The 25229-nt window shown below is 49.2% G+C and overlaps 1 protein-coding gene across 1 annotated transcript in view; it reads right to left on the bottom strand.

Moving 5' to 3' along the window:
- Positions 1–3738: 3738 nt before the first annotated feature.
- The window catches only part of SEC16B (SEC16 homolog B, endoplasmic reticulum export factor), a 39756-nt gene continuing 18265 nt past the window's right edge, over positions 3739–25229 (bottom strand). The window contains exons 12-25 of the mRNA XM_047077312.1: positions 22345–22462; positions 21033–21144; positions 19044–19149; positions 17283–17423; positions 16136–16246; positions 15042–15120; positions 13446–13745; positions 12644–12708; positions 9245–9397; positions 8978–9073; positions 8538–8643; positions 8330–8409; positions 6058–6156; positions 3739–5422 (exon numbers count right to left, since the gene is read on the bottom strand). Of these exons, the coding sequence (XP_046933268.1) occupies positions 5354–5422; positions 6058–6156; positions 8330–8409; positions 8538–8643; positions 8978–9073; positions 9245–9397; positions 12644–12708; positions 13446–13745; positions 15042–15120; positions 16136–16246; positions 17283–17423; positions 19044–19149; positions 21033–21144; positions 22345–22462 (1635 nt within the window). The 3' untranslated portion in view covers positions 3739–5353. The remainder of the gene's footprint in view (positions 5423–6057; positions 6157–8329; positions 8410–8537; positions 8644–8977; positions 9074–9244; positions 9398–12643; positions 12709–13445; positions 13746–15041; positions 15121–16135; positions 16247–17282; positions 17424–19043; positions 19150–21032; positions 21145–22344; positions 22463–25229) is intronic.

The raw sequence follows: 25229 nt of genomic DNA, 5'->3' as shown, positions 1-25229 counted from the left end.
AGCCACTCAGGTGCGTCCGAACACATTTTTAAGTCTAAAAGTTCCTAAGTTATGTAGTAAATGCTGTGTCTGTGTGTCTGTCTCCCTCACTAGACAAAGAGTATTTTAACGGTCGAGGCTATCATGCTGGGAACGCAGAACAGTGCCTGAAACGTCATTCATTCAATTACTGTTTGATGAATGACCGAATGAATGTACGCATGGCCAGGGGCAATGTGGCTTCAAGCCCAGATTCTGAGGGCTGGATTCAGACTACCTGGACTCTAACCCCAGCTCCCTCCTTACTAGCTGTGTGCCTTTGGACAAATCGCTTAATCTCTCTGGAGTTTTCTATAAAATGTTGCATAATACTGGGCACTTCACGGACTGCATTTCACAGTACCCGATGCAAAGTAAACAGTCAAGAAGTATTATTGCTATTAGTGAAATTCGGAATGTCTGGCCATTGTAGCTACCAGGAGACTCCAAACATTTAGGTAGTTTCACCCCCAATTCTAATCAAGAAAACCCCATTTTGTGAACCTTCATTTCACAAGCTGAGGCAGGATTTAATGGCCTTCCAGAATGCGAAAGAACTCTGGGCACAGGTGGCGGCAAGCAGCTGTTCTCCATTTCCACTGAGGACCGGCTGAGAGTCTTAAAGAGCCACATGAGTGATTTGGGTATAAAGTATTAGGAATAACTTCCTAATGTCAAGGGTGTGAAAGTCTGGGCTGCCGAGGAATCCCCCTCTCTTGAGATTCTTTAAAAATTGGATACTTAATCGGCTCTAAGGCGGATCAAGACCAGGACAACGCCTCACGTTCAAGTAACAGGCAGTTTGTGCAGGTCAGTCAAGTTATGCTGCCGTTGATCTAGTTCCAGCGAAGAGCTGTTACCCAGAGATGCGTACAGAAAGGACGAAAGCATGGGAAGCAGATTCCTCTACTTAATGAGGTTGTAACAGAACATTTCACTGTGCTGTTAATCCTCATTCAAAATATCTTTACATCTCATAAAGAAACCATTTCTGGAGGACCTGAATGGGCAGTGGCTGACTCAGGCGCTCATGGGGAGCCGGCAGCGTTGGGGACCACGTTTGGCTGCAACCTCAGGTAAGTGGCCAGCACCCTGTGGTGTGCAGATCGTGATCTGTGCAATTTCCAGCTTCGGCTGGCAAACAGAAGAGGCGAACATCACTTCCATTCCACTCTCTGTGAAGGGGTGGGAAGAAAGTATCAGAGAAACCCCAGAGAGCGCTCAGACCCAAATTACACCCCTATTGTTCTTTTCAAGCCGAAGACTGTTTTGTATATTTCCTCTTGGGAAGATAATATTCCGATTTTTGTGAAGAGGTGGAGGCGGTCTCTTGCCCTTCGTCTTGGTTGCCCAGAGGAAGAGACCAAAGAGGAAAAAAAAAAAAAAGATTTCTAGGGGGGAAGGAAAGCTCGAAGAGGCTTTGATCCTGCACAACCTGAAGCTTGAGAAGGCTGACAGGGGAGTAGATGCAGGTGACTGAGGCAGCCTGGTTGGTCTGCAGTTTTATATGCATGTAAGGGGATTAGACAGAAGGGCTGGAATGGTGATATGTGATAAAGACACTTAAATGGGAATTTAACGGTTTGTTCTCTTCCAAATTACTGAACATTAAGTTTAAATGTTTTCATATAAATATTAAATTATATGTATATTGCAGGATCGCAAATTTGCACATCACCGCTCAGTTTTTTAAGGAAAACGTAGCATCTTTGTTCCCTGTAAGTATTCTTTGTCCGAGCCTACACCCCATTGAAGAACAGGGGAGGAAACACACTTGCAGGTTGATGTCTCAGGCTCTTCCCTTTGAAATAGTGTCTGTGGGTAAAGCTTTCCCTTGGAGAATTCCGCTTACTCTCTCTCCCCGCCATGGCTCATGGTGACGGGAAGGCAGGCCTGTGGCTGATACAGTGGGCCCTCTTCTCTGCAGGTGTCTGGCTGGGGCACAGCCGGCCCCTTGTGGCCTTCAGGGACACCGAGCCATCCTTCCCTGCTGGGGTCCACGTGCACCAGGCCGCAGGGCGCTAGAAGCTCTGCCTCAGACCTTGACCGTCCCTGAGGCCAAGCTGTTAGGACCCTCAAGTCACGTGGGACAAGTTGCTAGGCCAGAGCCAGCTTCCCCTCAGACCCTGCAGCCTCTCCCAAGCTACAGATAAGGAAGAGGCCACAAGCCCCACGCTCTCAGGCTCCCCAGCCCTGGAGGCATCTTTTTTTTTTTTTTTTATGCCTTTATTTTGAGAAAGAGACAGTGTGAGTGGGGGGAGGGGCAGAAGGAGAGGGAGACACAGAATCTGAAACAGGCTCAGGCTCTGAACTGTCAGCACAGAGCCCGACCTGGGGCTCGAACCCACAAACTGCGAGATCATGACCTGAGCTGAAGTTGGACGCTTAACCGACTGAGCCTCGCAGGCGCCCCCTAGCAGCAGATTTCTATCACAACCTGCTCTGCTCCCCAAAGCTTCCACTTTCTAAAGAAGGAAACAAATACTTTCCTCTTACAGCTGCACTTGCTTTGTTTCACCAAAACTGGTTTCGGCCAGCTGAAGCTGTAAAAGAATCATGACCTTCAGCAACCTCCCCACCATCACCACGAGTCAAAAGAGCTGATAAACAACCAAGAACTCTGAGTGACCCCGGTTCATCAGCCCTCACTGGACCCAGCTGAGGGCTCTTTCCTGCCCAAGGAACAACAGGACTTGTTTTAACCAACCATGTACAGACTAATGGATGCACCTGACTTTGCAGAGCACAAGCTTTCAATCATGAATTAGCAAACATAGCATGACGGCCTCCCTTTCTAGTGCATAAAACCCCCTGACTTACCCTCGGAAAAGTAGTCCCTTGCTGGGTATCCCTCTGCCCAGGAAGTAACTCAGCTCAGTGCTTGCTCTGTTGATGCTTTACTCCTGGCTTTCCATGAATAACGCCAACGGGAGGAGGAAGTGAGCACACCAGCATCTGCTGTCTCTGCCTTCCTCTTCAGCCCTCACTCTCCTCCTCTCAAGAGCTTCTTTTTATGGGGTAGGACTTCCCTGAAGCCCTTGTTCCCAGGGGCACTAAGCCACAGGATCTGGCATTGGTGGCAGATAGGTGCATGAAGAAAAACTCAGTAATAAGGACACTGAATGAACAGTAGTTTTAAGTTCCTGTTCCATTACCTATATCATGAATGAAAAACTGACCGTTTAGGGGCACCCGGGTGGCTCAGTCGGTTAAGTGTCCAAGTTCAGCTCAGGTCATGATCTCACGGTTTGTGAGTTCGAGCCCCGCATCGGGCTCTGTGCTGACAGCTCAGAGCCTGGAGCCTGCTTCGGATTCTGTGTCTCCCTCTCTCTGCCCCTCCTCTGTTCGTGCTCTCTCTCCCAAAAATAAACATTAAAAAAATATATTAAAACAAATGACAGTTTAACTTGGTAGGCAACAGGACAGTCTAGATTTTACTTATTATATTGTTTACTAATAATTTTTTAAACCACACTTACAGAGTGCTTGGTTCATTCCAGGTACTTTTTTTTTTTTTTTTAACGTTTTATTTATTTTTGAGACAGAGAGAGACAGAGCATGAACAGGGGAGGGGCAGAGAGAGAGGGAGACACAGAATCGGAAACGGGCTCCAGGCTCTGAGCTGTCAGCACAGAGCCCGATGTGGGGCTCGAACTCACGGACCGCGAGATCATGACCTGAGCCGAAGTCGGACGCTTCACCGACTGAGCCACCCAGGCGCCCCTCGGGTACTTTTCTAAGACTTTGGTTCTCATTCTTGCATGTCCCTATGTGGTAGCTACTATCATAATTCTCATCCTCATTTTACAGTTGAGGGAACTGAAGCACCAGTCAGTGAAATAACCTCGCCCAAGTTTACAAGGTTGAGCTGCCTTGAGATCCGAGTCTGGGTCCTGTGAAACTCACACACGACTGCCATAGTACCGCCACTGGGTGTCAGCACGCCAGAGTGAAGGAGCAGCAGTCTTTTAGGGGAAGTAAGGAGACAGCATTGACTGAGGGCCTTCTCAGTCTAGAAAACACTTATGCAGACATTTCCTAATTTAATCTGAGAGATGAATAAACTTTTTAGAGAACAGAGTATGCAATATTTAGTTAATGGAGTGACTGATTTGCATCAGAGGCGCTTTTGTCCATATTTTTTCAATTGAAAAAATAACACCAGACTTGGAAGTCAGGAGGCTCAGTCCCCAGATTCTTTGTTAACAAAGGGCTCTTTCCAGCTACACGCACCTTATCACACGACGAAACCATTATTAGAAGCACTTCAGGGATGAATGAGCTCTGGCTGCTCTCTCCCTCTGCAAAACTCAGCCAGAGACAAGCACTTGCTATAAAATGGTCTGGTTTAATCGCTATCAACATCAGAACTGTACTGCATTAGAGTACAAAACCTGTATGTACAATTACACATACAAAAAATGTTCTTTGTGAGGAGCAATTTTCAGCAAATCTGACAAACAGCAAGAGTCATTCCTATTTTGGGTTTGAAAAGAGAACTGGAAGCTTCCAAGATGTTCCCCGCCTCCCTCTGGCTCCCGTGACCCTGCGAACGTCAATCCGCAGAGGCCCGAGGTAGGAAGGGCGGGGTTAACACTATCAGGCACACGTTCTCCTCTCTCAGGGAAGGGGTGCATTTTTAGGAAACATCCCCCATCATTTATTATACTGATGTTCCATCCATCTGCATCACTAGGTTCAGCGGTTACCATGACAATATGATGCCTATAGCAATCTAACTTGATAGCCAGATGCCAGAATGTGAAAAAATAGGACCAGCTAAGAAAGTGAGAGAAATATAATTAATCTGAAGCACATAAAAATGTGCACAAAACTAGGACCAAGAGGGAAACTGCTGAAATGTCACTGTGGAGGGAATTATGACAGGAAGCAATAATCAAGTTTCAGTATAAAAGCTCTGCTAACTAGAGGCACGAATTGGTCCATAACTAAGACTGAGGAACCAAAGTTAGTTGTGAATACTGCTCTGAGAGCCTCCCCCAAATAATTTCCTGCCTCAGAGCCCAGTGGGTTCTCATTGATTCCAGCCAAGGGGTTCTTAACCTTGACTTTCCTGAAGATCTGAAGCCACCATCTTGAATCTCCCCCTTGGCATTCTGCTCACCTCCGGTCTGCTATTCTACCCGACTACTCTCCATCATTCTGAAGCCAATGTTAAGAGACTGGACTGAGCTGTGTCCTAGAAGACCCTGTCCTCTTGCCTTCTTCGTGACAGGGGAGGCAATAGGCCAGCACAACCCTCTTGGGGACCCCAATATGGCAGAGGGGCTGGAGATCAAGGAAGGAGACCAGCTTGGAACGGGTGTGGTTTTCATCACGGCTGGGTTGGATAGCGGCGCTGGGCTAGGCGATTCGGCCGGTTCAAGCTAGTAGCCACGGAGAGCTGGAAAAGAATAAACGTCACATGAGATCATAGCCCCAAGCAGGACTCCATCCAGGGCTGGCTAGCAGGACTGAGCTAGGGGATCCTGAACACGCGAGCTATATGTGGCTTCCTTTTGTCATAATCTAATTAGTTACTTTCACCCAATACCTCTTGGATGTGGCAGAAGAAATTCAATTTTATGAAGGGGGGAGGCCAACTCGGCACATTAGAGGGTCGGTCTGCCCCAGGTCCCTGAAGAGCAGGAAGTTTAGCTTCTCTCAAAGGTTGCAATGATCCCCTCACCCCCGGGTTGGAGTAATGGTATTTCCATACCACTGGTACCAACACCAATGTGTCTCTCAAAGTCTCAAGACCTGTGAAAGGTCAAGAGTCATATCACTAATAACGACACTGATTGACCATTTTCTGTGTGCAGTCCTTCACATACATGCTCCCATTTAATCCTCACATCTACCCTGCAAGGTAGCTACTACCAACCCCACTTTATAGATGCAGAAACTGAGGCTTACAGAGGGCAAGTAAGGCATTGCTCAAGGACTCACACATGGTAAGTGGCAAACTAGGATTATAAACCTGGATCACCTTCATCCAAAATTTGTGCTCCTAACCCGTCTCCTTCGGGGCTTCCTTACCTGGGGGACCTGAGATGGGTTGTAGAGAGGAACACCTCCTTTCAAGGGGGGTGGGGGGAGCAGAACACCAGGGTTGTAGAAAAAGTCAGAGGAAACACCCTGTGATGGAAATCAATAGAAAATCCTATCAATCACCATTTCTGATTCCAGAAAATCAAGGGCTTCCCTGCACATCAACTTTGGTCATGAGATGCAGATAGAAAGGGAAGCTAGAACTCAGGTAATTCAAGCAAACAGCCATCACCCACGTGGGCACAGCCAACCCTGGATGTAATGTCATATTCTCTGAGAGGCCTAAAATACTACAAGAGTGCTCTAACCCAACCACAGGAAATAAAGATGGTTTCCTGGCAATTAGCATGAAATTTGTACCGTGTGCAAGATTTATCAAGAATTTACAGCCCTCATTAAAAAAAAAAAAAAAAAAAAAAAGCAGGGGGTGGGGGAGCACCTGGGTGGCTCAGTCAGTTAACCATCCAACTTCAGCTCAGGTCATGATCTTGTGGTTCGTGGGTTTGAGCCCCGCATCGGGCTCTGTGCTGACAGCTCAGAGCCTGGATCCTGCTTTGGATTCTGTGTCTCCCTCTTTCTCTTCCCCTCCCTTGCTCGGGTTCAGCCTCTCTCTCTCTCTCTCTCTCTCTCTCTCTCAAAAATAAACATTAAAAAAAAAAAGAATTGTGTACAGCCCTTGCCAAAGACACTAATGAGCTCTGGGGAAGGGAAAGAGGCAGTTCTCTAGATCTCACCTGAGGAAGTTGATAGGGGAAGTTGATATTGTGTCCCCTTGAAACTTCGTGTGTTGAAATTCTAACCCTCCCAGTACTTCAGAATGTATTTGGAAGCACTGTCTTTTTTTTTTTTTTTTTTTTAGGTTTATTTGTTTACTTTGAGAGAGACAGAGTCCAAGTGCAGGAGGGGCAGAGAGAGAAAAATCCCAAGCAGGCTCCACGTGTCAACACAGAGCCCCCAACAAGGGGCTCAAACCCACAAAACTATGAGATCGTGACCTGAGCCGAAATCAAGAATCAGACGCTTAGCTGACTGAGCTACCCAGGTGCCCCTGAGGTAGTGTCTTTAAAGAGGTGATTAAGGGAGTGCCTGGCTGGCTCAGGTGGTAGATCATCTGACTCTTGATCTTGGGGTTGTGGGTTCAAGCCCCACCATGGGTGTAGAGATTATTTAAAAATAAAACCTTTAGGGGCGCCTGGGTGGCGCAGTCGGTTAAGCCTCCGACTTCAGCCAGGTCACGATCTCGCGGTCCGTGAGTTCGAGCCCCGCGTCAGGCTCTGGGCTGATGGCTCGGAGCCTGGAGCCTGTTTCCGATTCTGTGTCTCCCTCTCTCTCTGCCCCTCCCCCGTTCATGCTCTGTCTCTCTCTGTCCCAAAAATAAATAAACGTTGAAAAAAAAAAAATTTAAAAATAAAACCTTTAAAGGGGCACCTGGGTGGCTCATCGGTTAAGCGTCTGACCTCCGTTCAGGTCATGATCTCATGGCTCGTGAGTTCGAGCCTTGCATCAGGCTCTGTGCTGACAGCTCAGAGCCTGGAGCCTGTTTCAGATTCTGTGTCTCCCTCTCTCTCTGCCCCTCCCCCACTCACACTCTGTCTCTCTCTCAAAAATAAATAAACGTTAACTTTTTTTTTTTAATAAATAAAACCTTTAAAGGGGCACCTGGGTGGCTCAGTCGGTTAAGTGTCTGCCTTCAGCTCGGGTCATGATCTCACGGTTCATGGGTTCGTGGGTTCGTGGAGCCTGCTAAGGATTCTGTGTGTCTGCCTCGCTCTCTGCCCCTCCCCCACTCGTGCTCTGTGTCTCAAAAATAAACATTTAAAAAAGTCTAATAAAACCTTTAAAAAATTAAAAATAAAGTTAAAAAATAGGTGATTAAGGTAAGATGAGGTCATTAGGGTGGGCCCTGAGTCAGTATGACGGGTATCCTCATAAGAAGAGAAAATCTGGACACCAACACACACAGAAGAGCCACCATGTGAAACCAGTGCCATCTAACAAGCCGAGAAAGAGGTCTCCGGAGAAACCACCTCTGCCCACACCTCCATCTCAGACTTGCAGCCTCCAGAACCGTGAGGAAGTAACTGTTTAAGCTGCTCAGTCCGGGACATTTGTTACGGTGGCCCTAGCAAACTGGTGCAGAAGTTCTCTCTGATTCCCCAAGTCAGACCCTCACAAGATGGCGCCTCCAGCCCACCCCGAGTGTGCAGTCCTCATACAGGCATCTGGTGGGGCCCCAGGCTCCAGCCCCAAGACGGCTCACCTCAGGCCCAGACAAGCCTCCACTGCCCGTGCCCTCGGCCGCTCCCTCACCGGACGCGGGTCCTTGCACTCCGCCCTCGCCTAGAAGGCAACGAGTGGGAGCTGTGTCCACTGCCCAGGGCTGAGGAGTTCCACTTCCAGAGGCACCCCCAATGGCCAAGGAGCACAGAGAGCCCACAGACAGCCCAGAGGCATGCGGTTGGCGGTACCTGTGGCCCCAGAGAAGGGGCCTCCTGGCAGAGACTGGGGCTCTGGGAGAGATGTCAGTGAGAGGCCGGGCCCGGCCTGAGGGGGAGAAGATTCTCCGGAGGTCTCCTGCTTAGTGGAGAAAGAAAGGCAGTGTTGGTGATGCCAGTGGTTAACAAATTCATGCCGGCGGCTGTATCCTCACCATGCCCTCAACAGCGGCCTCAACCTGTGACCTGCGGCCGGGCACTCACCCCAAAACTCCACTTTCTTCCTGCCACTGCTCTGCTCAATGATCAGACAACCGCTGGCCCCCTAAAGTTAATATTGTTCGTCCTAATTTTTAAGACCCTTCATCATCTGCCTTTGCCAATTGCCAGATGAGACCTCCCGGACTCAGAGGTTCTGAGGAAACTTCCTCCAAAGGGCGGAAGCGTCCCTGCCCTCACACCCTCATGCTCACCTCAGAGTCGGGACTGTCGGACGAGTCTTCTCCAGAAGGGGATGCGTTGCTTCTGGGCTTCGAGCGAAACCAGCTGAACCAGCCAAACCCTGAGCTCTGGAAGGGAAGGGGGGAGATTTAAGGCCTGTGGTGTGCTCCTCCGGCCGAATAGATTAGCCGACCCCAGTCTGATGGTGGGTTGTCAGAGGCCCGGCCAAAGCCCAGATTCCCAACCCTGCCCCCCAGTTGGGGGTGGGGGGAATGATGGCAACAGGACAAGACCGCCACCTTTGTGTTCTCTTTCACATCTCCTAGCTTTTCCGTCTGTGCTGGATTTGGGGAGGATTTTTTATCTGCCTCATCGGAGGATTCCTCCTCATCCTCCTTGACTGAAACGGTGGAACTCTCAGAAACGTTTCGTGATCTGGGAATCAGCGGCACCTAGAATGAAAGAAGAGAAGAACTAATATTTTCATAGCACTTGACAGGCTACAAAGGCGAATCACCAGCCCCGCTCAGTACATCAGCAGGCAGGCCTTCCAGGATCACACCTGACTGATGAGGACACACAGGGCTGAGAAATGGTTTGCGGAAGGTCTTAGGACAAGGCCAGAGCCCAATCCCAGTCCCCGTGGTGTCCCTAACTGGATGGGCTTTTGGCTGCCGTGCTACCCCCCCACATCAGATTTCCACAACGATGCCGACGCCTGGAGCAGAAGATATGGAATGCTACCGCTGAAGATGAAGAGAACAGGAAACCCCCCGTGGGGACCCACACACCCAAGAGGACAGAGACTATAATACATTGGCCCTAACTCAACCTAGAGCTCATTCCTGGCAGACTTGCTCAAGATCAACTGTGAACAAATGCACCAGAGGGCAGCAAAATGTGTCCATGTGCCTTTCTATTTGTGTGCGTGGTAAAATATACATAGCATGAAGTTTACCAATTTAAGTATTTTTAAGCATACAATTCAGTGACGTTAGTACATTCACACAGTGTTGGCTAACCACCACCAATATCCATTTCCAGAACATCGGATCAACCTCAACAGAAACTCTGTGCCCATTAAACACTCCTCACTCTCTCCTCCCCCAATCCGCTAATAGCCTCTACTCTTTTTGTCCATTAATTTGCTTGTTCTAAGTACCTCATGTAAGTAGAACCACATAATGTTTGTCCCTTTGTGTTATATTTACATTTTGTATTCAAAAAAAAGGCATAACTGGTACAACCTTTGGAAAATGCTTTGGCAAATCTAGAAAAAGCTTCATTTTTTAATTCTGAATATAGAATTTACTGTGTAGTAAATACCGTTTCTAAGCACTTTACATACAGTGATTCATTTAATCCTTACAATTGTCCCACGAGGTGGGTACTATTGTTATCATCCCATTTATATAGGAGAAAACTAAGACACAGAAAGATTAAGCAACCTAAGGCCACAGAGCTAGCAATTGGCAGAGCAAGGATTCCAACCTAAGCAGCCTCTCCTTCTAGAAATTTCTCCTGACTGAATAATTCAAGAAATAGACCAGGCTTACACGTCCATCACTAGAATGCCCACCGCTGTGTTTTATATGTGAAGAGAAGGGAAGGGAAGGCAATATGCAGTGAGAGAGAGAGGAGGAAAGAAAGAAAAGGAAGAGACACACACTTGAAATGTTTAACAATGCGGGAGTGGTGAGCAAAACTTGGGGCTCCTTCCTGTGGCCTACAAAGCCCTGTTGGTCTGGCCTCTATTGCCCTGGCCTTGCTTCTCAGCCCCTTACTCCCCACTGTCTACACACAGTGAGTCCCTTGCTCCTTCCTTCACCCACCAAGTGAGTCCCATTTGACTTGCTACTCCCTCTTCCTTGAAGGATCATTCCCTAGACACCTCCCTGGCTCAGGTCGGCCCCCCATTCTGACCTGTGCTCCAGGCCTCCCCAGAGGTACCCTTGCTGGACACCCCATCTCAGGTAAAATCCATTATGCATACAGCGTTCATCTGCAGTCACCTCCACGAAACTGAAAGTAGGATTTGTCTGGTTCCCTGTGTCTCCCCAACCCTGTGATAGTGCTACAGATACGACAGGATCTCGGGATTTGTGAATGAAAGAACCAATGAACGATGGTGCTTTCATACAATGGACTTTATCATACCAATATTAAAAATCATTTATAGGTGCTTGAGTTGGTTAAGCATCCGACTCTTGATTTCGGCTCAGGTTATGATCTCATGAACCGTGAGTTCAAGCCCTGCATCAGGCTCTCTGCTGACATTGTGGAGCCTGCTTGAGATTCTCTCTCCCTCTCTCTCAATCCCTCCCTCACTCATACTTTCCCTCTCTCTCAAAATAAATAAACAAATAAAACTTTAAAAATCATTTATGAATGACATGGAAAACCTCATTTTATAGTATTAAATAACAAATAGGAAATAAAATTTCATATACACATTTAAGAACACATGAGCGATATTTGGTTATTTACATGATACTTTCTCTTTACTTTTCAAGTTTTCTGTAACAATAATGTACTACTTTTTCAGTCAGAAAAAAAAAAGTAAAGCATAAAAGTTTTTAAGTCCTGTGGCCAAGTACCTACTTGAGACATTTTTAGGTATAACCACTACGTATATGCTCAAACGTATACGATGTAAGCCTCCAACCAGGCAAAGCTGAAGAACATCTTAAGTTTGGGACCAGCAATGGCCATTGTTGGGGGAAGGGCACATTCGACAGCTAGATAGAATGGTCAATTAGACATGGACACCTCCAAGACCTCCCAGCCTAACTGAGGAGAAAAGACACAGCTGACAAAGGTCCCTCTTGGGGAAAAAAGCAAGGTAAACATTACAATAAAGAAATAAACAGGGGCGCCTGGGTGGCGCAGTCGGTTAAGCGTCCGACTTCAGCCAGGTCACGATCTCGCGGTCCTTGAGTTCGAGCCCCGCGTCGGGCTCTGGGCTGATGGCTCAGAGCCTGGAGCCTGTTTCCGATTCTGTGTCTCCCTCTCTCTCTGCCCCTCCCATTCATGCTCTGTCTCTCTCTGTCCCAAAAATAAATAAATGTTGAAAAAAAAATTAAAAAAAAAAAAAAAAAAAAAAAGAAATAAACATCAGGGGCGCCTGGGTGGCTCAGTCGGTTGAGCATCCGACTTCGGCTCAGGTCATGATCTCACAGTCTGTGAGTTCGAGCCCCACGTCGGACTCTGTGCTGACAGCTCAGAGCCTGGAGCCTGCTTTGGATTCTGTGTCTCCCTCTCTCTCTGCCCCTAACCCACCCCACTCGCATTCTGTCTCTGTCCCTCTCAAAAATAAATAAACATTAAAAAAATAAATTTAAAGAAATAAGCATCAGAGTCTCCCATGACAGGGCAGGGCGTGGTGTGTGGTGGGACAGTGAGGGAGGTGTCAGAGATCTCAGAGGCCAAAACTAAACTCAGCCCTGCCACCCCTCCCCCCATGGACACCGGTTGGCAGGATTGAACAGAAACAAGAACACGGCTCTCCTTCCCACCGCTAGGATTTGGTATAGCAAGAAACAAGGAGAAACAAGTTGCATTGTGGAAGGGAGAGCTGGGGCCAGGCAGAAGAAGGAGTTCGCATATGGCTAAGAAATCTGGGCAAATGGAAAAAACCTGAAGCATTAGAAGCATTAGAGGAGGTAGGCGTCAGCATCTCCTGTGCTTTGTCCTCTCACCTGGGGTTTGGAAACAGCCTTTTGACCATCCAGATGCTGGAAACTTCCTTGAGATACTATATTCTCTGTTATGGTACAAAACACAAACATAGTGATGTGAACTTGTGCTTTTCCCATCTAATCTGAAGAAGGAACGTGGCTACTGTCGGCTTTTCTAACTGCAAAGCAGCTGGAGGTCCCAGCCTATCCAGTCCAAACCAATTGGATCGCGTAAATGCGAATCCACGGGCACAACCCTCTTCCAGCTGCCCCAGGACATGCTGGTCACCTGACCTCTACCCTGAGCCAAGGCTGTTCCTGAGGAATCCTGGAAACCTGGGTCACGTGGAGCTAGCTCCCAGGGTTCCTCCCTGACCTTCCCCTCCGTTTGAGTCTCCTGTTTTGGACAGGACCTTATCTTAGAAGGTCTACGATGTAATCCCCCTGTCTGGCTGCCAGCATTGGCTTGGTGACTCAGCACTGCTCACCACACTTGGGTGCAAGTGGCATTTGCCTCCCTTCTCCACCCTGCAGCCTCTCTCCTAGGAACTCTGCATCCAAGGGGAGGGCAGGAGTGACCGCTGTGAGCCTCACTATGCTTGTCCAGTGGAGAGGCAGGCTGCAATGGAAGGGCAAGCCCTCGGAGGCAGGCAGAGTCCCAGCCCCAGGGCTACCACAGAGCAGGCCCTCAGTCAGGTGCACACCCACCCTTCAGGGCTTGATCAGCTCTGACCCCACCTCTGACCCCGCCCACCTCCATCATCTGCTTCCTCCCCTTCGACACTCCTCACCCCAGGCTTCCAGCCTGGCCGGCAGGTCTTACCAGGAGGTGGATATATCTGCTGGGTTTCTTCCCAGGCTTCTCCTCCAGGAGGGCCTGTCACGGCCATACAGCCACCAGTCCCTGGCAGACAGACCTCAGGAACCGAGTAAAGAGGCACGGGGACCCCCATCTGCCCCACACCTCCTCCTGCTGGACAGGAACTGGGCTGGTGGGGAATGGGGTGTTGGGAGCTGGGCTGGCCTGGCCCCATCTGCTCCGGTGTTGGCCACAAGGCTCTGCGGTCCCCAAGGGCTTCTGAGTGGCTCTGACGTCCTAAAAGATCATGGTAGAAAGTGTTTCCTAAGGACATAGGGCAAAGAAGGACTGAGACCTGCAATGTGACATTAGCGTGGACCCATCACACCAGGGTCATTCCTGCCATGTCCTCTTTGGAAAGCAGTCACAAGGACAGGCCGCTTGATGTGGCTGCCATTAATGTGATGACAAATACAACACAGCAGTGATTGGAACACCTGTCACTGCTTGTGACTTAGAGTTTACAAAATTATTTCCCTCACTGCCTTGTGTGATCTCTGAGCCTTGAACCAGCACATCAGGAGGATAGAAATTACCTTCCTTGTTTCACTCCACACTTTTTTATTTGGGGGTAAACTTTCTCCTTTAAGGATTTCCTAATGGACTTGGGTGTTTGAAGCTTAGAAAGTTTCCATTAAAACCCAAATCAGAACCACAGAAATGAACCAGAGCATCGGTCCCGGAAGCGAGTGTGATGGGATTCCTTCCGGCTCTCCCACTTTGCTAATGAGATGGGCTGTGGTGTGGATGACTGGCTGATGGTCACGGGGCCAGTGGGGCTGCTGACCCACATGCTCAATTGGGTGACCAGGGACAGGGCTGCTTGCCGGCGGAAGCAGCACTCAAGAAGCCCTGGCCTGGTTCCCCTCCAGGCCTCTGCCTGGAAGGTGCTGGAATACAGCAGCAAAGCTGAGAAACAGAAAGCAGGGCCCGCTTTTCTCGCCTTCCCCCAGCTCATCCTCCGTGAGGAAGACGCCCGCGGGTGGGAAACGGCTGGAAATCAAGAGATGACACCCTGTCCTGACCCCACCACAGGGCGGAGGGCTGTGGTCACTTGGGGAAAGGGCCCAGAGCTAACTGGGGGTAATAATGCTGGCTGGACCCAGCACTCAGGGGCATCCTGAGGGGAAAGGAGGGATGTGCTGGCAACATTTTGAAACGTTTGTCACATGTCTATAGCAATTGTTAGCTCAAAAATCAAAACTGATAGCCCAAAAAAATCTTCCTATGTTTCCAACACCTACATGAAACACAGACAATCCACCCTCTCTGGCCTCAAGAAACTCATCAGCTGGGGAGAAGGTACGGCGGCAGGTGAAACGATGAGATCACGATACAACATGGTGAGTATTAAAACCTGAATGTGAGGCAGAAACTCTAAACATGTGGGAACTTAGAAGTGTCAGGATGGCTGTGGCCAGACAGAGCTGTGGGGACAAGGTCAGATTTGTACAGGCAAGGAAGTACCCCCCAGGAAGGGCCAGGCGAATATTTTCTAAGTTCTGTTATCTCTACGATCAGGCCCAGAGAGTCAGCCATTTGCACTCAGGTCATCAGCGCGGGTACCTGTTGTTCCTCCGACTCCAGAAGCATCTGAGTGAGCAGGACAAAGATCCCCAGTGTCTCCTGTGACCTTCTGCTATTAAACACAAAGTAAAATCTTTTTAAACTACACGAAGAAAAGCAAGAACAGGGAACAATGGTTTAAAATTAAGTCAAGGGGCTCCTGGGTGGCTCAGTCCGTTAAACGTCCAACTTTGGCTCAGGTTTGTGAGTTTGAGCCCCGCATTGGGCTCTGTGCTGACAGCACAGAGACTGGAGCCTGTTTCAAATACTGTGTCTCCCTCTCTCTCTCTCTGCCCCTCCCCTGCTCACTCTCTGTCTCTCAAAAATAAATAAACATTAAAAAAAATTTTTTTAATAAAAAAATAAAAATTAAGTAAAAAGAAACTTCAGAGGGAGTGACGAGGTATGAGGATCTGGACCGGATGCTGAGGGCTGGTGGGGGAGGGGCAAGGGCAAGGCCTCAGCCCTGCATCTCTCCTGGGTGTGCTCAGAGCAGGCAGGGACCAGGAGACCAGCATCTCCCAGCGTCTCCCCACAGAAGGGGCAACGGGAAGGGCCCCAGGGCCCCGTGCGTGCAGCCCATGTGAGTCAGGGCTGTGTGTGCCTTGAAATATCCACCCTCTCCCGTCGTTATAGAGATTGGAAGAAAGAAAATGGAGGCAGCCCTGTTCGAATTACTGGTACAATTACTACCAGCAGCTTCTGCAGTTGTCAGAACAAAAAGGAAAGGTCCGGAAATCTTTTAAGCAATTGCCCTACATTACATGAAAGTGACACGAGTCCACTGTGATCCCTTGTTCCTAACAGAGAGATGAAAGCTTTAATGCTCATAAATGTAGCTTCTAGGACCAAAGACAAGGGTGATTGGCAAGAGGGCCCCAGGGCCTCACAGGCAAACCCAGGAGACCATCTCTGCCTGAGGGACAGGCAACAGCTGGGGGGCTGAGCGCCACCCCCTCCCGGGTCAACCTGTGTCTCGCGGATGGCCCTCCGTGGGGTCGGGGACTTGTCAAGGTCAGTGCTCTGTTCCAGGGGAGCGGAGAGAGAAACAGAGGTCTCACCACCATCCCAGCTCCAACCCCGCTCACCGCCAGCTCCTTGAGCCGCCTCCGAAGCTGCACCAGCCAGTCAGGCTCCAGGTCCCGGTCTCTGCGTCTGTCTACAACCAAGGGATCTGACAGCTTCAGTTTCTCCGCTAGCTGTGCCCGGTTCCCAGCCGGGTCAGGGGCGAAGGTAAGAGAGGGGAAAGCGGACATAGATGATGGGGAAAGAGGCAACAGGGGAATAGGAGAGAGACAGTCTTAACTCCCTTGCCAATTAGATTACCAAGAATAATTGATTAGCAAATCCAGCAGATACCTTCCTGAAGCTGCAACATAAATAAACAATTAACCCATCTTGGTGTTAGATATGCAATGAAATATAAGAAGAAACTGTTACCCAGCTTTGTGTCTCTGCAAAGTTGTCTCCTCTAGTACTGCTTCTCAAGTACTGCACTTGGGTGCTCCTAGGAATCACCTGGACTGTTGCTAAAATGCTAATTCCAATCCCAGAATTCCATGGGGCGGGGACAGCACCTCCATTCTGAGTCCCTGAGCGCCCTACATTTTTCAGGGGCAGGGGGGCTCAGCACCACAGATTTTGTTGGCTGCTGAATCCAACAGTTGGACCTTGTCTAAAGCAAAGCAAAAATTGACAACAGGCTGTCTTTTTACTCTCCAGCTAATGGATTTTTCTTCAATTAATTGGCACTATTTGCCCGATCATTTTCTTCCCCTGGAACTAAACGTTGATATGTTATGTTGTCGTTTTTAAACGTACCCCACATGTGATAAAGTATTCCATGCATTTAAAAGCATTTTAATAAGGCTCATTTCCTGTTTTAATCACTAAAATATATACTCTAAGTCCAGCATTTATAATTAGAACGGCTGACCGGAACATGTGGTTTTACTGTCCCAGAAAAGCGGATGCAAGAATAAATTCCTGGCACAGCACACGCCTGCTTTCCAGCCCCCCGATCCCACCAACCCCCGCCCACTGCCTGCTTCTTTGTGTGGTGTCAGGACTCTGCTTATCATGCCTGGGCATGCGTACGTGGTCAAAGACAGCCATGGGCTCCAATTTTCCAGCATGTTCAAAGGAGATGGGCTGTGGAGTCTAAGCTGCTTTCACAATAGCTTTCTCTGAACACTGAAGATAAAACACCTGCAGAGAACCCTTTGAGAAACTCACCTTGATGAGTTCCACTAATAGCACAGGGTGATCACTCTCTCCTTGGCTAAGGAGGGCCGTGCCAATGGCTTCGCAGTAATGCAAGGCCGGGGACGCAAGGCCATAATCTGCCAGACGGGAAGCATAAAGGAGCTTATACACCTGTGGAGAGGAGCGGGGCCAGTGATTAGTCCATCCGGGCAGGATAGAAGGAGAGACATGTAGATAAGTCAGCTGACTGCCAGCTTCCGCTAACTCTGCCATCCGAAATATCAAGGAGGGCCTCGTGCCATTTGCTTTACTCTGTCTGCCTAGGGGCACAGTTGCAAATCCAGCCTGCAGGTCACACATCGCTGAGAAAGGGATGGGAGTCACATCAGTTCAGTCTCTGGAGACCGAGTCACCACGGGAATGCACCAGACTAGTTACTTCTGATAAGCAAGCCCGCGTAATCTGGAAAGCCTGGCATTTGTGGAGCATAGGACCAGGCACCGGGGGAGACATAGGAAAGAAGAAGAAATCACTCTGACCCAGGCAGACAGCTATTTACAGAAGCATGAGGGGCACAGCAAGGTAGAGCCATGAGGGTTTGGAAATCAGACAGGCCCAACTTCAAATCCCAGCTCTACACTGGGTGTGCCACATTGCGCTGGTTACCGCACCTCCCTGTGCCTCAGTTTCCTCACTACAGCACGGGGACAATACTGTTCACCCCTTGGTTGTTGTAAAGATTAAATGAGACAATCCATGTAAAGTTCTTAGAACAAATGGCAGGCAAGAGCTAGGAGCCTACAGCATGTGACTCCTCTCTTCAGTTTCCCGTTTGGCAAAAGGAAGGGAGTCATGCCCACCTCGCGGGGTTAGAAATAATAACTCAAAGCACAATAGCGCCCTGCTGGCACATAGAACACACTCGCTAAAGCTAACTTCCTTCCTGTCTGCCCAAAGGTGACTGAAAGGTGGGATGAGCAAAGAAGAAAGAGAGAGAGAGAAGAGAGACCTGTTCCCAAAGGAGCTCATCTGCTCAGCTTTGCTGGGGAGGGAGAGTCTTCGGTAAAACAATGAAGGAAGCTGCTATACACAAAGGCCGTCATTTTCGAGCATTTTTGTGCTTTTTGTGTTGTGGGCTGTGAGTGTGCGTGCGCGTGTTGTGTTACCAGGCGCACTGAAGGAGTCCCGATGAATTGGAGGTGTGACATGAGGTCCTCAAGCAGAGAAGCTGAGAAGAGTAGAACCGGCAGGGCCCTCGCCCCCGGCACAGCGGAAGCCCCAGGGGAAGACAGAAGGGCGAAGGCAGGGACAGAGCGGGAAGGAACTTGCGCAGCTAGGAGACTCAAAGAGATGGGAGGAGCACGTCGGAAGGAGGGAGCAGGCTGGGCAAACCCCCCTGGGCTGGGCCTTCCCGCTCCCCGCCCCACCCCCCCCAACAGGCCGCATGGCCAGAGGGGAGGAGGAGAAGGGAGAGCTGTTTGCAGAGAGCGGAAAGCAGCACTTGCTGCGGAGCGGGTGCGACCGGACGCGGGCCAATTTCCCTTTGTTCCGGGGCAAGGCAGGAGCCTCCAGCAACAGGGGCTGCTGCATTGATTTGCTTTCGTATCTTGAAATGCAGACTTTTAGGGGACCTAGAAAGAAATCCTAACTCTTCCCACGCTCAAGCTAACGAGGAAAAGTGCTGTAGATGACTTCGCCCAGCTACCCTGTGCCAAATAGCAACTCTGGAAACCCAGCTGCTCGCGGCCATGTGACGCAGCTAAGGCGGTGCCCTCGGGTGGGTTCGGTTACCTGGAAAGAAGGGATGAAGGATTTGGGGCGGCCCAGCATCTGACAATACTCGAAGATTTCCGTCCTCTGGATAGCCTCAGTTGTTGCAAATTTCAAAAACTCTTGACTACAGTCAGGGAATAACAATAAAAGAAATTGAGGGGGGATTGGGAGGGAGGAACTTAAATCCTAGTAGACAAGCACCAGCTGCATCCGAACAAGGTAGATAGAGTTCCTGCCCTGGGCTGATCCCTGGGGCGACTCCAAGACGGGAAAGAGACTGGGGGCCTCCGGAGTGAATGTTTTGCCTCCTCTTTCTCCTCCTTCTTGGGGCTGGGGAAGGAACAGAGCAGAGCCCTGCACGAGAAGTGCAGAAAGGGGGGTCCTCCACCTTCTTTGCTGGAGGGTCACCTAAGGCAAACTGACCTTCCTCCTCCTCAGTAGGGCTGAGAGCTCACCTTAGTACCCTGAAGGCCTAGAACGTGCATCTATGGAAGGCCACTCCTGGCCCCAACAAAACAGCATAAGAGGATGCTCTCAAGAGCACCCAGAAAAGAAGGCATGGCCAAGAATGGGGACAACAGCTGAGCCAAAAATCAAAGGACAGTCCCTATGCTGGGTGTTCATTCAGCCAATGAGGCAATGAGGAAGTGGGCTGGCCAAATGTGATCCCAGGGGCTACCAGACCCCTCCACGGGCCCCGACGGCTTGGCGTGCTTCTTAATCTCGATCACCACAGGTTATCTCCAGAAATGTCCTTGTACCATATAAACATAGGAGGGAGACGAATTAACCCGTGCACATGTATTGTCACATTTGGCACAGGTGGTCTTCTCTGACAAGCCCACTATATGCTGTCAGAGATCACGACCCAGAGAGAGCTGGCCACGGCTGTACATTTCCACAGAGGTAGGCAGTTTTGCGCAACAGTTGAAAGGACTTCACAGCCTCACAGCCTGGATTCCAAGTCCCACATGACTGCACACTAGCTGTGCTATCTTAGATAAGTTATTTAACCTCTCTGTGCCTTGGTTTCCCTCCTCTATAAAGTTAAGATTAAACATATACTTTATTCATAGGATAAATTTGTACTGATTAAAGGAAACAGTGCAAATAAAATGACTGGCACAATGTAAGAGCTTAGGGTATGTTAAGTATTACGGTGGGGGCGTGGCGGGGGGGGGGGAGATCCAGAACATGGAGAACTGCTGGGAAGCAAACCGATCTTTTTTGTCCATTTACTCATTGTCTACAGGCTTATTAAGATCCTTCCGTGTGAAGGGGAGTCTGGGAGGCTCGGCTGGTTAAGCGTCCAACTCTTATTTCAGCTCAGGTCATGATCTCGCAGTTCCGTGAGTTCGAGCCTTGCATCGGGCTCTGCGTTGATGGTGCGGAGCCTGCTTGAGACGCTCCCTTTCTCTCTGCCCCTCCCCCACTCCGCACTCTGTCTCTCTCAAAATAAATAAATAAACTTAAAAAAAAAAAGATCCTTCTGTGTGAAAACGCTAACGTTATGGCCAACAAAGAATAAGTAACAGGCTGGACTTTGAGTAGCTTGTGCACCGTCAGTGTAGGGGTGTAAGGAGTAAACATAAACTTCTTGCAATTTCCAATTCTGCCCAGGGCTGACTCTGAGACAAGCCCAGGGCTGCCTAATACAGAACCTCAAGCCACCCCGATCGATCGCACTGACAGTTCTTAAGAGATGATGTCTGGTCATGGAGCCAGGGCGCCACCAAGTGGTCAGAAGGGGGCAATACACCTCAAAGACCCACACGCAGTTTTGGGGAGCAGGGCTGGGGCCTGAGGCCCCCTGGAGGTGTGATGCGGCTCCCACCGGGCACACCTCCCTGCCCAGATCTGTGCAGAACAGCCCCAGAGGAGGGGAGCAGCAGTAGGTGAAATGCATACAAGAAAATGGAAAGTAGAGCCATGAGACCCAACAAGGCCTCCCTCAAACAATTCCCTGGAAACCGTCCTTCCCGTTCCCTTTCCCCCAGGAGACCCTACCTGTGGCTACTGCCAAGCAAGGCCAGATGATCTGTCTTCACGGTGTAGTGGCCGAAGGGCACGTGAGCCACGAGGTAGCAGAAGTGGGCTGCCTCCACCAGCCCCTTCCCAGCTGCAGGAGGAGGAGAGCAAGGCCCAGTTACGGAACATGGCTGTGTGGGGACCCACCATCGGGGTGGGTGGGAGAGAGATGGCAGAGGGGGCTCGGGGTCCGAGGGGAGAATCCTTGGGGGAGGGAAGGCCAGAGTCGCTGGCCCTAAACCACACTGTCCCCTCCCACCAGCATTTTTGGCTTCGGACATTACATTTCAATTCTTTTCAGCCAGAATACATCACTGATTCGTGTTTTCCTAGTATATTCGTGATTAGGAATTTTCTAAGCATTTTAAGTCCTTCCTGAGGGTGAAAAGAGAGCAGATGCCTACACCTGAGCAAAGAAGTAGCTGTTTTTAAATTAGACTCCTTGGGGGCACTAATGCTTCCTCTGCTAAAATCAAACAATAGAAAACTTTTCGCAGGGCTCATAAAAACTACCAATAATGACCAGCCTGTTCCCATTTTCAGAATGTTCTCCCATACATTTTCCATTACCTCAAAATTGAATTAATTCAAGTAGGTGACGTACTCAGCACAGGGCCAGGTGCCCAGGAAGGACTAAACAAAACCCGCCTCCCTTTCTAACCATCGGCCGCTGACCCACCTGCCGTCTGACTTGGTGCTACCTTGCACATCGCTCTTTTCCGTTTAACAGAGCAATATTTCACAAAGTTAACAAAGAGTATCATGATTTCTAGGCATTCAGCCCCTTGACCAAATTTGAGAACCTCCGGTCTGGAACATTCTGTAACCCTTAGTGTTTATAAGGCAACGTTCACTGAGAGATAATAAAGGTAAAGCCTACGCAATTACTCAGGGTAGTTCAGGCAAAAATAGAAGTTCCTCTCTGGCTGAGCTGGGTCGCCGTGCGGCTAACCATAACAAGAGGCGAGGCTCCCTGTGTGTTAGCTCCATCCTGGGGGGAATCTGACCAGGGACAGAAAACCAGCTGCTGAGGGGAGCCTCTGCAGCAGCCCAGCCCGAGTCTCAGGGGCCTGGACTGCATTGCAGCAGAAAATCTGGGAAACGGAGAGACAAGAACGACACTCCTTTCTCTGGAGTTTCCGACCCCCAAACACTGAGGCCCCTGGGTCAGGGGAAAGCCTGAGGCACAGACGCAGGCCCTGCACAGAACCTAAAAGCCTGAGGATAGACGTGCAAAGTGGCCTGGACACAGCCTAGAGGAGAGGAGGGGGCAGGGCTGGCTTCTGCTTACCCAGAGTGTCCCCCATGGTGACAATTGTGCGCTGATGCAGCTCCAGGTCCCCACTCTGATTTGACAGAATCACGGCCAAGTGAGGCCTCCAGTCTCCCCACTGCTTGTCCCCACAGCACTGGAAGGCAGCAGACAAAATGGAAGATTTACTGGCTGAAGGATCACGGGCCACAACGGGGATGAAGAACGTTGGTGTCTTGTCTCCTGGTTTCGAGGAGTTCGGGGAAGGCCGGCTTCCGCCACCTGCATTGCTGCCAGTCACTGATTTCCAGATCTCCTTTTAAAAAGCAAGACTTGGGGCTCCTGGGTGGCTCAGTCGGTTAAGCATCTGACTCCTGACTTCAGCTCAGGTCATGATCTCACGGTTCATGAGTTCAAGCCCTGCTTGGGTTCTGCACTCACAGGGCAGAGCCTGCTTGGGATTCTCTCTCCCTCTCTCTCTCTCTGCCCCTCCTCTGCTCTCTCTCTCTCAAAATAAATAAATAAGTAAACTTAAAACAAACAAACAAAAAGACAAGACTGCTGGAAGGATGGGCAGGCAGACAGACACGGACGCATACATGCATTCGTAGGAACCTCAGGCAATAGGTAAATAAAATGACACTTTTGATCACTTTCTGATTTTCAAATTTCTTCCTGGTACCCCTGACCCCAACAGCTAGGGACAAATCCAGAAAAACAAAACAAAACAAACCCTGATGTTTCAGTGGGAGAAGGAAGACCAAACATCCTTGGCTCATATGAAGAATCCACATTAACCTGTTAGAAGTCAGGGCAACCCTAGGCCCCTTAATACCTTACCAAATGGCTTGTGTTTTCTGGTTTTACAAAGGCCTTTCACACACATGACCTCAGTTAATTTTCACAACCCTATTAAGTTGAATTCCCATGGCTGGAGAAAAGCAGGCCAAGTGGCCCAGCCCCACACCCAGTCCCCGTTCATCTTGCTTCCAGCTGAGGGCTCTGCCCGCTCCCTCTGGTGACAATGCAGGGGCAGCAGAGCTCCACCAGGGGGCAGCAGGGTGCACACAGAACCCTGGAAGTGGGGAAATGCCCCACACAAATGGTGGGGCTTGGGCTTCCCTTCTCCCGAATGAAGGGGAATTTTAGGACAGGAAATATCTATAAAGAAGCAATAGAACATCACAGAAACAACCCAGGCCCTGGATTCAACTGGCATCCCGCCTTTTTACTAGCTGTGTGACCTTGAGCACGTTTCTCAAAACCTTTTTTCCTCATCTCTTAAGTGGAGATCATAATATGAGTTATATTCTACATAACAGTTATTGTTGATAATGAAATAAGATAGCTAGGTGAAGCACATAGCATAGTGCTTTGCACTTAGTTTGTTTGCCCTTTATAAATTATACATAGGTACATATACACAGATGTACACACACACACACACACACACACACACGGAAGCCCAGCAAAAGGAAGGAGGTGATTTGTAGACCAGTCCATCTTCCAGTTTGTTATTAGAATGGGTAGAGCAAGAGATCGATAGTAATAGCTAAGATTTGGAAGTCAAAACAATCCCTAATTATTTGGTCTTTGTAGTTATCCCCAGGAACAAAAGATGCTTTATCCAACTCCATTTTATAGTTACTCTTTGTTTATCTGGGCGATGCAGTGTGAATGAGGGTGATGATGATGATAAATCACAAGAAGAGCAGTTCTTACTCGCTGCACTCTGACCGTGAACCATACCCGCTGCTAGGCGTTTCTCCTAGAATGGTCACACGCATTGGGTACTATTATTATCCCCGCATAAGCCAGGCCCTTTCTCGCTCTAACGAAAGGAACGCGCAAAAGAAAAATCCTTGCTGAAAAGAACAAACATTTAGAAGTCATTCTTCTATCTCTTCTCTAGGTGATTTGAAAAAAATCACTGTAAAGCAGACGTATGGAGAGAAAGAGTGTGCAAGAGAGAGCATACACCTGACTAACTTCAACGGGTCAAGCATGGTCGTTGATCTGCTCAGATATTCTCTCTCCTTTACTCTTCACAATAACTCTCTTGGTTAGGCATCAAAATGCCCACAAAGAGGAAAACCTGAGGCTCTGAGATCAGGTAACAAAGCCAAGCTCACAGAGCAGCAAGGAGCAGGCTCCGGTTAGACTTGTGATAGAAGCCTACATCTGGGTTTTCCGGCCGCCGTGTCTTTTCCACTCATTCCAAGTAACTAACAGCCAGCCTTTTCCTGGGTGCCAGATGCTAGGTCACTCTCAAACACTGAGATCAAATACCGCCTTGGCACATCACCTCCTGCTCCTCGGTTTTCTCACCTAAACACAGGGAACATTTAGTTAACTCTACCACTGCAGTGAGACCCAGTGGACCATACGCTGATTACATAATTTCCTGCATTTAGTGCTTTGTGACATGATGCACTGTCATGGCGGTGCGCGGCATTCCGCTGAACTGTGAGCACTCCATGTTCCAGTATAGCCAGTGGGTTTGATGATGGGGCATGAAAGTCATCATCTCTCTTTTCCTTTCTAGGAATCGTCCCCAAGCAATAAGAAGAACAGAAAAGCAAAAATGTGAAGTCCATTTTCATTAAAACTGGGTGACAGCAAAAACCCAAACTTCAAAATATAAGAAAAGGCTGCCGAAGGTAGTGGAAATTGAACAGAGTGCTGCAGGAGGGAGCAGAGAGAGAATTCCAGAAGGAGAGGATCCCACAGCCATCTCTGCCGACTTAGGAGAAGGAAAGGCTACACAGATACCCACAGAAAACTCCAGATCGTGTGGGAAATGACAGATAGCTTGCAATGTGGCCCTGGCCCCTCCCCAGCACAAACCTACCAGAAACTACTGGCCCAGGGAAGACTCAACTCCTGTCAAGGAACAAGCACAAAATCTGTACAAATACACTGTA

This window comes from Lynx rufus, unplaced genomic scaffold (genome assembly GCF_022079265.1).
Source record: "Lynx rufus isolate CCGP_SWC_20201006 ecotype Redwood Valley unplaced genomic scaffold, mLynRuf1.p SCAF_15, whole genome shotgun sequence".
Lineage (NCBI taxonomy): Eukaryota > Metazoa > Chordata > Mammalia > Carnivora > Felidae > Lynx > Lynx rufus.
The sequence above is the reverse complement of the archived record's forward strand: the minus strand, read 5'-3'. Positions and strand labels throughout refer to the sequence as shown.